Source organism: Phasianus colchicus, chromosome 4, assembly GCF_987193195.1.
Source record: "Phasianus colchicus chromosome 4, bPhaCol1.hap1.1, whole genome shotgun sequence".
Lineage (NCBI taxonomy): Eukaryota > Metazoa > Chordata > Aves > Galliformes > Phasianidae > Phasianus > Phasianus colchicus.
Genome location: NC_143439.1, coordinates 15142466 through 15158750, shown reverse-complemented (window position 1 = coordinate 15158750; position 16285 = coordinate 15142466). Strand labels below are relative to the sequence as shown.

Genomic DNA, 16285 nt, shown 5'->3' with positions numbered 1-16285 from the left:
GTTTTATTCTGTACAGGCTTTCTTGCATGCAATTTTAGAAAATAAGGATTGCTGTGTTAGGACTGTTATCACAGAAGGCCATTCCTTTGGCCTTTCGTAATTATATAAAGACTGTTAAGGGATCCACAGAAAACTCATTTAAGACTATTAATAGGGAAGATTGGAGTTTTCCTGAACAGAGACAAAGCATGCTTTGAATACATTTGATACATTTGCTAGTGTGTGGTTTGTGTTGTGTGCTCCCAATCTCACGTAAGAGACATTAAAGACTCAGCCTCAGCCTCCATTACCTGCAGCTCAAACATTCAGAATAAAGTTGGAGGGGCCTCCAAACTCATGCCTAAAGAAAAGGCAAAAATCACATTTGGAGGTAACAGATTTTGAAACTTTTTTTTTTCCCAGAGCTAGGAAAATTTTATCTTTATTTGTGAATACATCAGTGTGTGTATTTAAATAACAGCCCACCGTTTTGAATGAAATATTAAAATCGAAAGAGTGAAAATCACAGAAACTGGAGTAATGTGCCAATTTTCTTATGCTTCTGTGATTCATTTGCAGTGTTTGGAGTTACTCACATGTTGCATCTGTGTAAATGCTGCAGAGCTTGTGCTGCTGTGACTTGATCCTTCTCTTTTCATGAAGAAAACTTACTTTGCAGTACAGCAGTGATAACAACAATGTTGATGTTAGTGGTCTGATGATCAGACCATTCTGACTTGACTAATCCTAACTTCCAAAATACCTTCTCGGGGTTTGTTACTAATATAGAGGACAGGGGAATTGCCTGCAGATAGCTGCAGACAACAGTTTGTTGGACTGTAAGCATTATTAAAGCATTTAGGAGTAGACTGTCTGTATTCTTACAGTCTGGCTCCTATCTCCTCCAGAATTCATAACTGATACATATATATATTATGAAATAGGATCAGCTTAACTTTGTATTTGAGAGAAGTTAATTAGTTGGGAAATTTGAGAACATCTTAAATAGTATTTGAAGAAAGAAGAGAGCAAAGAGAGATTACATGTAATTAGCTGTCAACTCTTTAAATTGTTAAAAAAAACAACTGTAATATAAAGGAAATTAAACTGAAATTTTTCAGGATAACAGTCTTATTCTGAAGACCTTACGCAGCTTGCATTAATTTTAGTTTCTTAATAATATTGGTAATTATTTTTCTTCACAGATTATAGTGAATTATATAAAATATGATTGAAATATAACTTCCTAGTCTGGGACCTCAGTCATTTTTGTCTGTCGTAATGAAGTTCAAGACAAGAGATGGTTGCTTATGAAGATAGTAAATTCTACACAGTATAAGCAATTCCTAATTTGTTAACTCAAAAGAGCTAGTTCCCCACAGCTGGAAAAAAATTGAAAGTAGAGCCAAACTAGTCTTCTGTAACAAGTGAGAGAAAGAGACTGTGATTAATATAGATTACAGCTTTATGTAATCAGAAGGGTGATGATGAAGAATGGGTTAGAGCTACCAAGAAATTGTGTGAGTACATGAAGGACTGCCTGAACTTTGTTTGTGATGTCCTAATGACCAGTTCTGTTAAAGTCAGCAAATTTTGGACGGACTGCTTCATGGCAGGCATCGGCATTTTGATCTGTAGCTGATCAGTTCAAATGCTAAACCTCAGCCTTGCTAGGAAGACAGAACTGAGTTGAATGATGAGAATGATTTGGGTGTCAACAGAACTTGTGAGGGAGAACAGTTAGGAGGAATGCAGGAGTTTATTGCATGCAAGTTGTTCCACTTGGAGCTAGTTGGGGGGGTTGAAGAATGGTTCTTTTGCAAGAATGTTTAATGTATGTGACAACTGTGTGTATGTTGGCTTCATATCATTGTTGTCATTCCATGTACAAGTGTTGCACCTACAAGACTGTATATTCAAGGTTTTTTGTTCACTACAGCATTTCTGTATCAACACCAATTCACACAAGTGTGCTGAGTGAAACAATTACCAAGTGTTAATTATTGTAGTTGTGATCCATAGGGTTTTTGTGTGTGTTTATGGGTTGTTGGCATGGTTGTTGTTGTTGTTGTTTTTTTTAAAAGAGTAGTTATCAATGTGATTCTGTCTCGATGAGGTAGAATCTCATGTAAGACATGAGAAAAGCCAGTTCTGGTAGTGGAGGGACTGCAAGCTGTTCTACAATGTGATCGAACCAGGGACAAGAATTCACTAACAGGTTGTGGAGTTTCAGTCAATTTGAGCAACCTGCTCGAGGAGTCTTTTTTCATTGGGCCATGCTGGAGTCGGGATCAGAGACCTCAAAGGCAACACTAACAGCATCTATTTTCCAAATGAAATACTAAACTGTTAGTAGCATAAGTAGTTGAGAGAGAGAGAGCCGTCAGCCTTTCATTATCTTATCTGATCCTTAACTCTTGGCTACAAAGCTGTGCTTTCCATTATAATGCATTACGATTGAGCCACATAATTAAAATACTTTTTATCTAAATGAGAGAGTTGTGCGTATTCTAAGTTGTTCTTTGGAATTTATTTGTGGGACATAATTATTCTGTGTTCCCTATTAAAGTAAATAGATGGTTATTAATTTTGCTTACTAAGGAGTCTCAAAGGCTGGAGGTGCTTAAGCAGTAGAACTTTGCAGGCTCCTTAAAGTTTTAGAAGTTAAAATTGCTCAAGAAGTGGCAGTACCCAAGTGCATGGTCTTAGCCCACTGGAAGAGCTTTCTGTTTCCTACAAAAGAGTTTATGATACCTCGTTGGTTCCTGTTACTATTTTATCTGAGCAGTTTTACTATCCTTAGAAGGCAGATTTGAGGGAAAAAAAAAGGTCTGGGTATCATGAAATAAACTTCTAGTAGGGTTAACCTGGTTGGAATAAGAAGTATTTTAATAATTTCAAAGAAAACCTGGAGATCATGGTGTGTATCACATCTGACAATCAGAGGACTGAAACCTCCTTTAGACTGAGAAAATTTTATCAACATTAGCAAGTCATTTATAGTGAGAGTGGGTCTATAGAGGAAAAACACTGAATGCTGAAGGCTTTGTGGCCATTGCCTGTATTTTTCCAGAGGCAATTCTCTTAGCAAACTCTGCTCTGTTTTCAGTGAATGAGTACTCATTATGTTAATTGTTTGAGCATGTTTTCCATTTTATTTTCATCAATAAGTAGTGCAGTTCTTGCACTTTAAGACTACTCCATAATGAAAAAAAGATAAGATTGTACTACTTATAAAGCTTTATCATGCACATAGCCACTTGATTAAAGTCATTTTATTTAGAGAGATTTTCATTTATGGTATGAATACAAATGAAAACCACTACTAGATCTGAGGCAGCTAATGGTATTATGTATGAATCTACCTTTGTTGGGGGAAGAAAAATTGTAATTTTCATTGAGCTGGAGAAGGGAATGATTGTGTTTATATCATAGGCAAATTGGAAAAGTTAACATTTTCAAGTATTTGAGGCTTAAAAAAACCCAAAACTTGTATAAACTTGTTTTTCATAGATATCAAGTCTGGTAAGTTGTGATATAAGTCCAAGGGTTATTTTGGACTTTATTTTACAAGAGGTTTTCAAGTTCTTGTAACTTTTGGAGAGACAAAGGACTTCTAGAGAAGCTTGACTGACCATAGGTTAGAGTTGGTGTTAGACTGCTGTTTGGAATAGTAAATATGTATATTTTGAAAAAGAGGGCTGCTTCTAAGGAGAGGCTTTCTGCACATAATACCTAGTGCACCATTTTGAGGCGGTATCTACCAAATACAGAAAGAGATGGGTGAAGATTTCCAGATGAAACAGTCTGTAAAAAGAGATGTGATATAAGCTGTGTTGAAACACCATAGTAATGATTGACTTGTTATTCTTGAATTTCCTTTGCTTTCTGTACTGAATGCAAATACAATTATTGAAAGACAATTCATGTAAATAGTTAAAATATTCCTAATGTCTGTGGGGTTGTGAAATTTGTCCTGTTTGTTGTTACCAAGAAATAATACAATGTCAACAATGCAAGTGCAGTAGAGGAGCAGAACTTGTGTAAGCAGACCTCCGTGGATGAAAAGTCTGGTAGTGTTTCTGTGGTAAAATACTGTGAGGTGAGCAGGTCATCCCTTCCGTGTAGGCCTAATTTCCTAGCATTTCGAACTCTTGTTCACCTGTAATGTTCAAAACTAAATCTAGCAAACCTCTTTTATATAAACAACTGCATTTGAGTGGCAAATCCTTTCATGTCTGTGCTGAAATACACAGTTCTGCTTCATGGACCCATTGTGTAACTGTCCTTGCCTTTGTCCATGGAGTGATGAGTAGTAATGAGAGATTTCGCTATTTGTGAACTGATTTGAGAATAATAGAATAAGCACCCCTGTGCAATTAAGGACATGCTAGAGCTTGGCTATTTGGAAAAAAAATCTGGCCAAATTCCACTGAAGTAGTATCTTATTTAGGTATTAGTTCCCTCCTGAAATCGGTGGCCGTTCTCAGTGGAATGAAGTGTTAATGAACATTCACAGCTGGATTTTCTGCCGTGCTTTCAGAGGTGGTCAGGTACTGCTGGAAGTGGGTTTGCAGGGTGGCACCAGGGCCCAGGAGAGCAGGAGATCTGGTCCAGGCTGAGGCACGGAGTGGGGTGGGCCTGGTGGGAGGTGGAAGGAACTCCCCACTGAGCACCATTTCACAATGGAGGGCGTGGGGAGGATGGGAACAGGGATGGGTGGAGCTTGAGGGATTTGGCAGCATGCATTTTGTAGGTATGGAAATGAGAAAGAGAAAGCCTGCAGACTTGCAGCTGGGGAGGCTGCAGAGGGCAGCAAGAAGGGCTTCCCCAAAAGTCCAGGAACAGCAAAAGGGGAGCATACCAATTCAGATTTGATAAACTCCAGACACATTGATTTGGTTTTGCATTCTACACCATTGCTTCCGTGCTAAAACTGTTCATTTGAACAGTGTGAAACATGAAGTGTGGTCCTGTGTTTCACGATACGTAATGGATTCAAATCTCTTCTAGTAGGACTACACCCAGCAGAAGGCACTTGATAGCCGGGCCGTTCATCTACCTTTTACAGTCTAGCTGAAGTGATTGTGAGGTGCAAGCTCTAGCTTGTCATTGCACAAAAGATAAATGTTAATGTAGCATTTTTCAGGCTCACTCAGCTCTTCTGTTATAATAAGGAACATTTATCATATGAAAACTGCGTAATTTGGCTAGGATTAGTTGCCTTTTCAAAAGACCAAGCAGCTGCTTCAAGGAGAAGGCAAGAAAAAATTGAAGGATACGTTAAAAAAAAATAGCAAATAGAGTTTGTCACTTACTCTGTGCACACAGCATACATACATTTGCATGTACGACAGAGAGGTCTAAAATTAGCACACATCTTTGCTTTTTTGCTGTAGGCACAGGGCTGTTGGAAGTCAGAGCATTGAAAGAAATTAAGCTGGTTCCAAAAGAACTTCAAGGAAGTGATAGAGTCTCAGGAGACATTGTGTTGCTTCCAAATCGAGCTGAGGGGAAGTCTCTCCTGGCAAAAGGTATCTATGTGACACCAGACAGCAACAGTGTGTGACAGAAATGTCGAGTTCATCCAGATGATTTGACAGGCAGCTGAACATTCACAACATTTACTGAAGTTGACAGGAAATAAACCTTAAAACACTTTCTCATCAGGTAGTAGGATGTCAGATGTTATCTTTTTTTAAAAATCCAATTCACGTAAGAAGGCTGTGTGTGATTACTTTGTTTTATTCAGTTTAGTTACAGAACAATTTTAATTTCAGTCCTTATGTTGTTTCGGCTTTAGCACCTGAACATGATGAAAAGCAAAATATGCTCAAATAAAGTGACAGCTTTGATAGAATTTCATAAAAAAGATGCAGCAACCTCCTCATTTGCTACTGTTTTTTCCCATAGCCCAATTTTAGGCTGCAAAGTATTTCAGAGATTAAAGGTATGTTTCTTTATGCTGAGCTCATCAAGAATGGACTTATAAAGTCACTCGCTAGTTCAGAGTCACTTGCTGGTTTTGCTTCTTCTGTATCATGTTCAGACTCCTCACCTTCAAAGCTCAGTAAGACTTTGCTCTTGGCAATCTAATTTCTCTCTTTTTTTTTATGAATGTCTTTACGTGTGGAATTCCCTCTGCTTTTCTTGGTGCTATAAGTAAACATACAGATCTTCATATCACAGCGAGCAAAGTTTGTTTATGCTTGTATTCAAAGTGTAAAACCTTTTAGAACCGTACAGAGCATTACTCTCATATTTTTACATTGTTGATGAACCCTTTGGGGCTTTTGATGCTTAAGCTGAAACACGCAGTTCCCTCAAGCAGGGACGGGGCCTCCTGTGTTTCAGCACTCTGTTGGTAAATCAAATGTTGCAATCTCTTCTGCGTTAAGTAGATTAACTTCTTTTTATGCGAGCAAATAATGTGTTTTGTAAAGTGGTGTTATAAAACTTGGATTTGTGAAAGAATTTTAAATGTGCTCCGGAAGCTGGCATTCTGAAGACGTTCAGTTTTTCATTTTAAAAGAAGTTTACAAAAACACAGGTATTGCACAGAAACTGACTGAACCAAAGTACCTTTGGGAAGCTTTGTAAATGTCCCTTTCTAACCTCCCATGCTATTAGTCTGATTGTTTTGGCCCTAAGGCAATATTTTTAAATTCCTTACATTCTCCTGTATTCCAGCTTTTAATTTCAACACCGTTGTGGGAGACAGTTTCTCATACTTCTAGTAAACAACCTTGTATTTATTTCTTGACATCAGACAAGAAAAAATATTTTCTTCTGTTTATGCTAAAAACAGTTAAGGCAAGGGAAGCAAAAAAATCTTTCACAAACCAACCCTGTTACTTTGAGTTTAGTTTACCCCAAAAGAAGATATGAAAATTGTTCAAGTAAGGAGAGGTGCAACCTTTCTACAAAGTGCAGGGTTTTTCTGATCTGTCTTGTGGAGTTATGCTGAAAGTTGCCAAGAGCAAGGCTAACTGGTACAGACCTTGCAAGAGTTGGGCAGTCAAAGGGCCCTAGCAGTGCATGCAACTCCAAACTGTTAAGTGACTGAAATCTGAAAGTTAACATCCTTTCCTTTGAGCAGTATTCTTGATACATCTAGTACTGGGATTAGTGTCAAGAATTGGGTTAGAACAGAAAGAAATTTCAGTGTTCTGTGGTACTTAGCAGAGAAGCTTTGAAGGTCTACTTTAACTTGATTGTTGAATTAAAAAATAGTAAAAATAGTATCTAGTTTCTTCATTAATCTAATATTTTTCCAGTTTGATTTGTTCAGCTTCTCCAAAAATATAAGAACTATGTTGATGTGATTGTACTTTTTATCCTGCATCCTATTTCTTTTCTAAAGTAAGTTTGCTTCAGAATTGTGATGTAGGGCACTGCTAATTTGCACAAAAGTGGTGGATTTCAGGGGTAACTTGGCTAGCTATTTGTTTAAAAAAGCTACTTTTACTAAAATAAAGAACTGTACTAAGTTGTGACTAACCGTCTTTAGATACGGCATTTCAAAACAATTGTAAATCTTCGTACTTTTTAAAATCAAATGTGTGGTTATTTTATAACTATATTGAGAAGAGTGAGAACTAGTACAGCTATCTCATAAACTAGTAGAAATGAATGTAGTTCCCAACACTAGCATTGCTTACTTCTCTAATCTAGTGAACTGTCATTAGAAAAAAAAAGTGAGCTGTCAGATACTTTTTCATGACGTTCAGCAATAGTAATTCACATCATGTGAATACCAAAGATTTGTTTTTATGGATACTGCAGCGTACTGACAGCCTGGTAGAACCTCCTGACATAGAAGTGTCTCATGTTTTTATCATTTATACTGCAGTTAGTGCAGAAGCTCTCTAACTAGAAGACATTTCATTTGCACTCAGAACCTCTGCAGTCTTCCAAAAAAGTTCTGGTAAAATTTATTTCACTATTAATTTAGTGTTGGATGCAGGTTAATAGTGCTTCACTGAGGCCTTTCTTTGAACAAATCTGACCTGGTTTGTGTCATTCCTTGAATAAGGAAAACAAAATAAATGAGCTTTTAAGATTCTTCTTGGACAGTGGAAACGTTTTGTGTTCTAGAACTCAAAAAGAAATGGGGAGATTTAGTTGAAAACGTTAAACCTCTAGGTTTGTTTTTTCTGTAAATCCAGCTGTTCAGATTGGATGATTTTGTGGTTAGGACTGAGCAGCTTCGTAAACAAGGCAGGAAAGGAAAATTGAAAGATCTCAGGCAAGATAAAGAAGGAACTAGAAAATTAAAAAGAACAATACTCTCACTGAAAAGTATTTTCTTTCAGTAGGAGTCAGAAGATGAAATCTTGGGTATACCTGCATCTGCTGGAAAATGTACATGCACAGAATTTGCTTGACCCAAATCTGCCTTCAGAACAAGCTGACTGTATGTTTACTGTAGCACGTTAACACCTTTCTTATTTTTATTGACAATACATGTAAGACTGAGTATGTCTTACAATACTGGTTCTCAAGGCAAAAAAAAAAAGTCACACCAATAAAACTACCTCTATAACACTAAAATTACTGTACTTTCTATTGCTGTGTAATTGGAGATTCTCAGTAATCGATTTCTCATCTTGTGTTGGATATTAATGCGACTTAGTTTGGTTTAGGAACTCAATGGAAAAGCAAGTAAAAAGATAGAGGAAGAAAATGTTTCTGCCTTTACCTGTAATAAAATCACAAATAACTGTTGATAATTAAAGATCCTCATATAATATGGACCAAAATGAGTGTTGCAATGGAAAGGCAGCAGTTACATAGGGAAGCTGGGCATAAAAACTGCTGCTGAGTTGTAAGTTTTATTTACCTCTTTTTTGGAGGTAGGTAGTGCTTTGGTTTTGCACCTAGACAGTTCCAGAAAGCTTTTTTGTCTGTTCAGTGCTCTGTAAAAAGAAGACAGCCTGCTCCCTTGAAGGCACGTGATGTCTGGGAATCTGGGATAGCTGAAAGCTCTGTAGATATTGTGGGTAAGTTCACCTGGTTCAGAGGAACTCCCAGGCCAAACTGCAGCCTGGCAGCAGGAGGAATCCATCATGGAAATGGATGAGTGGCAGTGCTGCAGCAGAGGCTGGTGAGGAGAACTGCCTGTGGAACGCACTTCTCGTGGGGCAGGAGTAGGAGGTCATTCTTGTGCTCCTTCAGCTTATGCTGGTTCTCCACGTGAAAGAAGTTACACAATGAACTCTGTTTTATGCCAGTGTAAGCATATTTACATTTGGGCTTCTGCCACAGAAACTTCTTTTTGAAAGGAAATCGGATCTCGTGTTTCTGTGGCATAAGTTTCTCTTGGCTTAAGCTCATGAAAAATACATACAGTTGCATACTGTCTGTTCAAAAGGTAAAAGCAAACTTAGAAATAAGGTGACTGAAGAGAAGTGTAAATCCAAAGGGAATTGCAAGAAAATTCTGTATGTTTCTAAGGCAAAGTATCTGGATGGGAAGAAATACGAGGAAGCTTAAGAAATCCTAGCTTCATACAAATAAATATATATGCACTACTTGATATTCTTGTTGAGCTGTTTGTTTTGATGTCACCATATTTCTTCTGTAAAGGAATCTCGCAAGTGAAAAACTGTGTGTATCTGTGTCTTAGCTAAAACTAAATTTAAACTGTTTATATGTAAGCATTTTTAATTCCACAAAGATGACTAAGGGCAAAATTCTAAGAAACCTGTTTTGCATGGTGTCTTTCTGAGCTTTAACTTTTAATTTCCTAAAATGTTTTCATCTGTACTTTGGTTGCTTTCTCAAAGAGCTCCGGGGTAAATGGCAGCTGTAAATCTCAGGGTAGCCTGCAAAGTTTTTCTTCCAAAGCCTTCCTTTCAAGTGTAGCCAAGCGAAAGGCAGGGAGGGAGCTGGAAAGTCTGGCTCAGCGTTATCGCTTCGGCCAGCTATACTGTGAGCAGGCCGAGAGGCGGAGGGGAGGCCGAGCAGCGAGGCACTGTGGCCGAGGGCTGTGTCCTGAGCACATGTGCCTGTGTGCAGCACAACCTTCCTGCTTCATCCTTTTCATCCTGCTTCATCTGTTGCAGAAGGCAGTTTCTGTCTTTGTTTTTCGGATTGCTTCAGCGTTCGTGTGTTTGAAGCTTCATTCATGCGGGGCTTTGTGATAAACTGTATAAACGCAACGTTGAGTTTACTTTGACGTAATCTGTTCCACTGGCACTCCTGTTCTGGTTTTGTTTGTGTATCCGAAAAGGGATTTTTTTTTTTCTAAGCAGTCTTAAAAGTTCTTTCTCAATACAGGGAGACAACTGACTTTATCACGGGACAACTCCGGTTGTTCTCCTCAGTGCAAGACAGAGACTGTCTTCTTGTAGCCACGACTGCTGGGTGCCTTCTTTCTGCCAAGTAGTTCTTGGGATCATAATCTGTGAAGTGCAGCAGGTTTTTTTTGTTAGCTTGTTTGCTTTACTGGGGAAGGAAACAGATGAGCAGACAGTGCTTCCTTTGTTATACAGCAGCATGCTGCTTCTGTGGCCATGAATTTCCCCTTCAACCATTTAGAGCACACAAATTCTCTAGTTGATATCTTTGTGTTTTTTCCCTCTCTGGGCTCATATAGAAGATGCTGTTACTGTTTATAATGTGCCTCAGTGCAGTTAAGTGTGATCATGGAAGCATATATTGCTTTCATCAGTCTGAAGATCTCCAGATCTTTTGTGAACAATTACATGAATAGTGATAATATAAAGGATTTAGTGCCCATTCTAGCTGCAATAGAATGAACTGTGGTTTGCCTTATTCCTATTTAAATCAAGCTCATCTGTGCATCTGTTTGCGTATATATATATATGATTACCCTTTGATTTTTATATAGAAAGAAAACCATTTAATAAGTTTACAAATAAATAATACCTTTAAAATAACATCATCACTGCAATTATAAAGTCGTGCACAGAATTTGAGAGAGTCCAAGGAAACTGGATTCCATTGAAAGATAAAATTTCAAGTGGTAAATATAAAATAAATTATCAACTACTCTGTCTAATTACACAGACTCTGAGTGATAATTCCTTCTGAGAATTTCCTTGCATTGTGTGCCTCTTGAGATAGATTGCAAACTGGAATTGCACATGCCCTGTGCTGGTAGAGGAGAGACATACCACGGTGTAGACCTTTCTGAGTAATATTGCCAGCACTGAATTTCATTACAATTTGTCTTTTCTGTTAGATCTTCGATACAACTCCATAAAGAAAAAAAAAATATTGTGCTGTAGTTGACCATAAATACTATCTTTTGCATGGAAAAGCTGTCTTGGTAATGCAAGTTACTGCTGCTTGCATTAGCAAAAGGTTGCACCCTCTTCTGAACATTCATAATTAGAGAAGAGAGTTTTGAAAGAAGTAGCTCTAATACTAGAGTTTCATGGTTTGCTCTGTAAGGAGGGATTACAGTAATGTTTTGTAATTTTCACCTGCGTTCAAGAGCAGCACTAGTTACCTACAATTTTCAGATATTATGGAGGAATTGGAAGAAAAGCCAAGGATAGCCACTTTAAACTGATCTTTTCAGTAGTTCTTTTCAGCTGTTTGAGAAATAAATAAAAGCGGTCGTTCAGGATGAAAGCTCTCATCTTTAATAAAGTGAGATTTGTTTTTCAGGCTGGAAAACACCTCCCTTATGTCCTCATCCTCATCATTAATAAGCAAGCCAGACAGGCAGAAAACATGCCTCAAAGGTCTCATAGCAGATTTGTTATTCTAATGCTGTATTTTCTTGCAGAATTTTTTTGTCATCTCTCTCAAGTGGTCAGAATAGTTTCCAAAAGTGCTCCTTCCCCTCCCCCACCCTTTTATTTTTATATTGAACTGATAAAAAAGAACTAGTGGTCTTCTATTATGTATAATTTTACTTTTCGATTTTCTATGTTTACTTTCATTCATTGTCCCCCGGAGAACGTAATATAAATTCTATTTAGTGATACTTAACTAATTCTACCGGTCTTTTCTTTTTCTTCTTCTCTAGGGTGTACCTCAGTTACCATGTGCCAAAGCATTGTACAACTATGAGGGAAAAGAACCTGGAGATCTTAAGTTCAGTAAAGGAGACATCATCATTTTGCGTCGACAGGTGGATGAAAATTGGTATCATGGAGAAGTCAATGGCATCCATGGCTTTTTTCCTACCAACTTCGTTCAGATTATTAAACCTTTACCTCAACCTCCGCCTCAGTGCAAAGCACTTTATGACTTTGAAGTAAAAGACAAGGAAGCAGATAAGGACTGTTTGCCATTTGCAAAGGTAAAATATGAATAAAATAAATATTCTCTTTGAATAATTTCATTCACTTCGAAAAAAAATGATAAAATGTATGTAGTCTTGTCTACATTTTTAATGGATCTATACAAATATGAAAAGGGCAGATAATTCTGTGGGTATTTTTTTTTTTCTTATGTAGATGAGTTTTGCCTTCCTTTTCTTCCTGAGTTGCATACAATTTCTCTAAGGCTTTATTTTTGTGGATGGAACTTTCCATAATTGCTGGAGTTGCATTCTTAATCTCCAAGAAATAACCTCTGTTATGAATTAAGTGTTCCATCTTCTAAAGAAACTCTTGATATTAATTTTCAGCTATAAGTTTTGTATGATTTTTAGGCTCTAGGTACTAAATACAAAGCAGGTCTGATCTTTGTCATTCTGTAATATCACTGATTGCCTTTTGGAAGATGTGACATTCTTAAATTGTTTTTGTTGTAATTGTCCATCTCTTTTAAGGCTACGTTTTAAGAGAAATCAGAGCTGTTCGGTTCTTTGTTTCTGATTCTTTATCAGGTTGCACAAAAATGTTTCAGGATCAAATGTGAGCTAATTGCATTTTCATCCTTGCCTACTGAAAATGGAAAGGATGGCTATAATTCTAAAAGCAAATGGTTTTATCTCTTTTTGTGAAATTAGCAAAAGTACATGTGGTCAGGCTGTGGTTTTTACTACGCAGAACTTAATGTTGAGGGTAATTGTCATTAGCTTGCATATTTTGGTTAAATTGTTGGCAAACTGCATTTTTTTGATCTATACTCATGCTTGAATTGGTATCTTATGTGTTTCCATGTGCTTTAACTTACGTACAAAATAAATACGAATCTCAGTATAGCAGTGTTTAATATGCATGTGATGCAGTTTTTGTATCGTGCTCAAGACAAACTAGACAACTGAGGTTGGCTGTGAACGGTTTATCTCCATCAAAATAGGAAAAGGAACACCTGGAACTGACTTCAGTCCCAAGAATGGCATGCTTGTATTACAGAATGCTTTCTGTGAGGTTCTTGCACATGTAGCACCTTCTCTGATTACCTGTGCTTTATGGAGGGAGATTTAATTAGAAGCTTAATTAGATTTAGATTTGGGAGGTGTAATCACTGCATGTTCCCACAGGATGATGTTCTGACTGTAATTCGCCGAGTGGATGAAAACTGGGCAGAAGGAATGCTGGCTGACAAGATAGGAATATTTCCAATCTCATACGTTGAGGTGAGTTGTCATTGACTTGAGTTGTCACTGACTGTGTTTGTGGTCAGCTTATTACCTGGAGGAATATCCCCAATTTAATGGTTGCCTATCTGCTTTATTCATTTATATAAATCAAACGTATTAAGTCTGTGATAATAATAAAAGCTAAGACTGACGACGTTTTGAAAGGTATTTTAATAGTGATTGCATTAAGAGAGTAATTTGCTAACTGACTCACAAAACATTGTCTTTATTTGTAGACACGTGGCATTGTGAGACAATCACTTCTCTCTCCAAGTGTAAAATAAATTATGCAAAACATTACAAAAAAAGAATGTCTGAGAAGGAGAAATGCTGAAACAAAATACTAGAAAAAGCCCTGTAGCTGTATTAGAGTGAATCCTAGCTAATATTATCGAAATTGCTAAACTTTCAACTGATGGAATTTCAACATATTTGCTTTAAAAGTAGATACAATCCTGAGTAGAATACAAATTAATTAGAACATCAAATTTGATACTTTGATATGGATTAACATTTACTAAACAGGCTCAGAATCTAAAAGCTATTTATATTATTGCAAGAAATCTTAAACAAACAAACAAAAAGGACTGGAAAATAAATCACTACTCAATCAAAATGTCAATAGAAAATAATGACAGCTCTTGTTTTCCCAAGTTAATGTGAACAACAGGAAAACATCTCTTCATTAATCCATCTCCTCTAGTTTTATTTATAAGCAGTCTTTCAGAAATACAGTGAAGTATTGTTATCCATATCTTGAATGCTCATTGTGTGTAGATCATTTTAAGCTGTTGCATCCATCAACCAATGCAACATTTTCAAAAATGGTAAAATAAGGTTTTATGTACCTGCTGTGTCAGGGTTGGTTGGTTGTTGTTTTTTTTAATAGCATCTTTTCCAGTACTGAACAAGAATGTTTCACATCATTTTTTAATGCGTCTGTGCACTTCAGACTGGATTTTTAGACTGGATTTCTAAACATTTTTTTAAACATCACACTACTAGACTCAACTTTCTGTCTATTTCTGTTAGATGATGTGATGTAATGGAAACACTTCTGTAGCAATACCGACTCAGAAGAATTCTTTTTGACTGTTTTGACTGACCAGAACAGAAAATCTATGCAGAAAGGAAATATTGTATATTATGCTTGAAACCAGAGATGGTTAGGTTTTAGTAGAAGATGATAGTCTAATTCACATTTTATTTGAATGTAGTAACCTCAGTGTTGTCATTCCAATAATAATTGCTAAGTGTCATAATTTTGATCAGTTTTCCCTACAGAAACTGCAATACAGAACTACAGAGTTAATTTCAGTAATTCATATAAACGCAGCTCTGCTTCTGACTGTCAGCTGTTCAAGTTTTCTAAAATAATTCTTCTGCTGGTTTGAACAGAATATATTCTGAAACCTTAATTACAAACCTGAATTTAGATTTCTAAGCTATTACCTGTCTTCAGGGGGATGTTTAGCAAGAGTAATAATGTCAATTAAGGACAATATTTGCCTCTAGTTGCACTTACACTTTGTTTGAAAATATATTGGTGAAAGTGAAGTGCAGCCTAGGAATTTGTGTTTGGCTAATAATAGTGTTGGTGATGGGAGGAAAACAGCTTTTTCATGCACGATAATGGAGTAAAGTTTTGTAAGTAAAAATTCTGGATGAAAAATAATGAGGAAAAACTGAGAGAGCAGGTAGTGTTTTGACTTAATTTCAGAAAGAGATAATATTTGAATTCTGTCTATCTATATGTGAATGTAAAAGGCCAGAATAAATAAGTGCAGTAAAGCATAAGCAGAAGGCTGGCAGTAGGCATTTGTGGTGGTCTGCTTGATCGTTTCTCCAGACAGCTGCAAGGAGATGGAAGCCCAGAGCCCTGCAGGCCCACTGAGCTGCTTCAAAGCCAGCTGACTGTGCTGTTACCATCTGGGGAGATGTTCTATTTCCTGGGGTTTGGTGAAGGGGGGGAATTGTGTTTCAGGTGACCTGATAGAATGAAGATTTTATTAATTAAGTTTCAATTTAAATGTGTCTCCTCAGGAAAACCTGCAAAATACTGTGCAATACTGCTGTCCTCAGGTTGTTTCTTTGGAAAGGCCAGCCATCCATTCACAGCCATTGTTAGGTTGCACGTTACCGTCCTGTGCTTGTTTCTGTCTTTAAGAAAGCTCATTGCTCATGAGCTCATATTGCTCATATTTGAATCATTCCCATGAGCAGGCTTTAACTTTTCTCTAATATGTTGTTTGCTTTATAGAATAACTGGATTCTGTAGGCATTTTTAGTTTGAGGAGGTAAACAAACATAACTAAGTATAACTGTGGTGCCTCAGGATGCTTCTGGCAGTGAGGCATTTTTGTTTTTATTTTGTTTTTTACTTAGGAGAGATCCCTTAACTTTTCTGATTAGATAATTCCTATTTTAGAAATGTGTACTGCCTTTCTTTCTCTGATCTACATAATTTGTGAACAGATAATGAGTTAAATGAGTGATAGAGAATGGATTGGGTATGTTTGGTTGTGCCAGTGTTAGAAGACAAGGTGGAATGCACAACAGGTTCTTAGGTAGTGTGTGAAGAACTCAATTTTGAGTTGAATAGAAAATGACTACCAGTACAAAATATATGAAATTGTTAGTTTTGAAAACCCTGCTTATTCTTCCAGGTTGAACAGTAAGTAGCAGAAAAGTCTGTCTTTAGTCTTGTTTTGTATCCTTCAACCTCCTATTGGTGTTCTGTGTTTAAAATAATGGTTTTCACTAATCTACTGAAAGTGTATATACAATCTAAATTAA

General features: G+C 36.9%; 1 protein-coding gene across 2 annotated transcripts in view; it reads left to right on the top strand.

Annotated features, from left to right (window-relative positions):
* SH3RF1 (SH3 domain containing ring finger 1) overlaps positions 1 to 16285 on the top strand; it is a 74970-nt gene that overhangs the window by 31450 nt on the left and 27235 nt on the right. For both annotated transcript variants that reach the window (XM_031588787.2, XM_031588788.2), the window contains exons 3-4: positions 11984 to 12259; positions 13391 to 13486. In XM_031588787.2, the coding sequence (XP_031444647.1) occupies positions 11984 to 12259; positions 13391 to 13486 (372 nt within the window). The remainder of the gene's footprint in view (positions 1 to 11983; positions 12260 to 13390; positions 13487 to 16285) is intronic.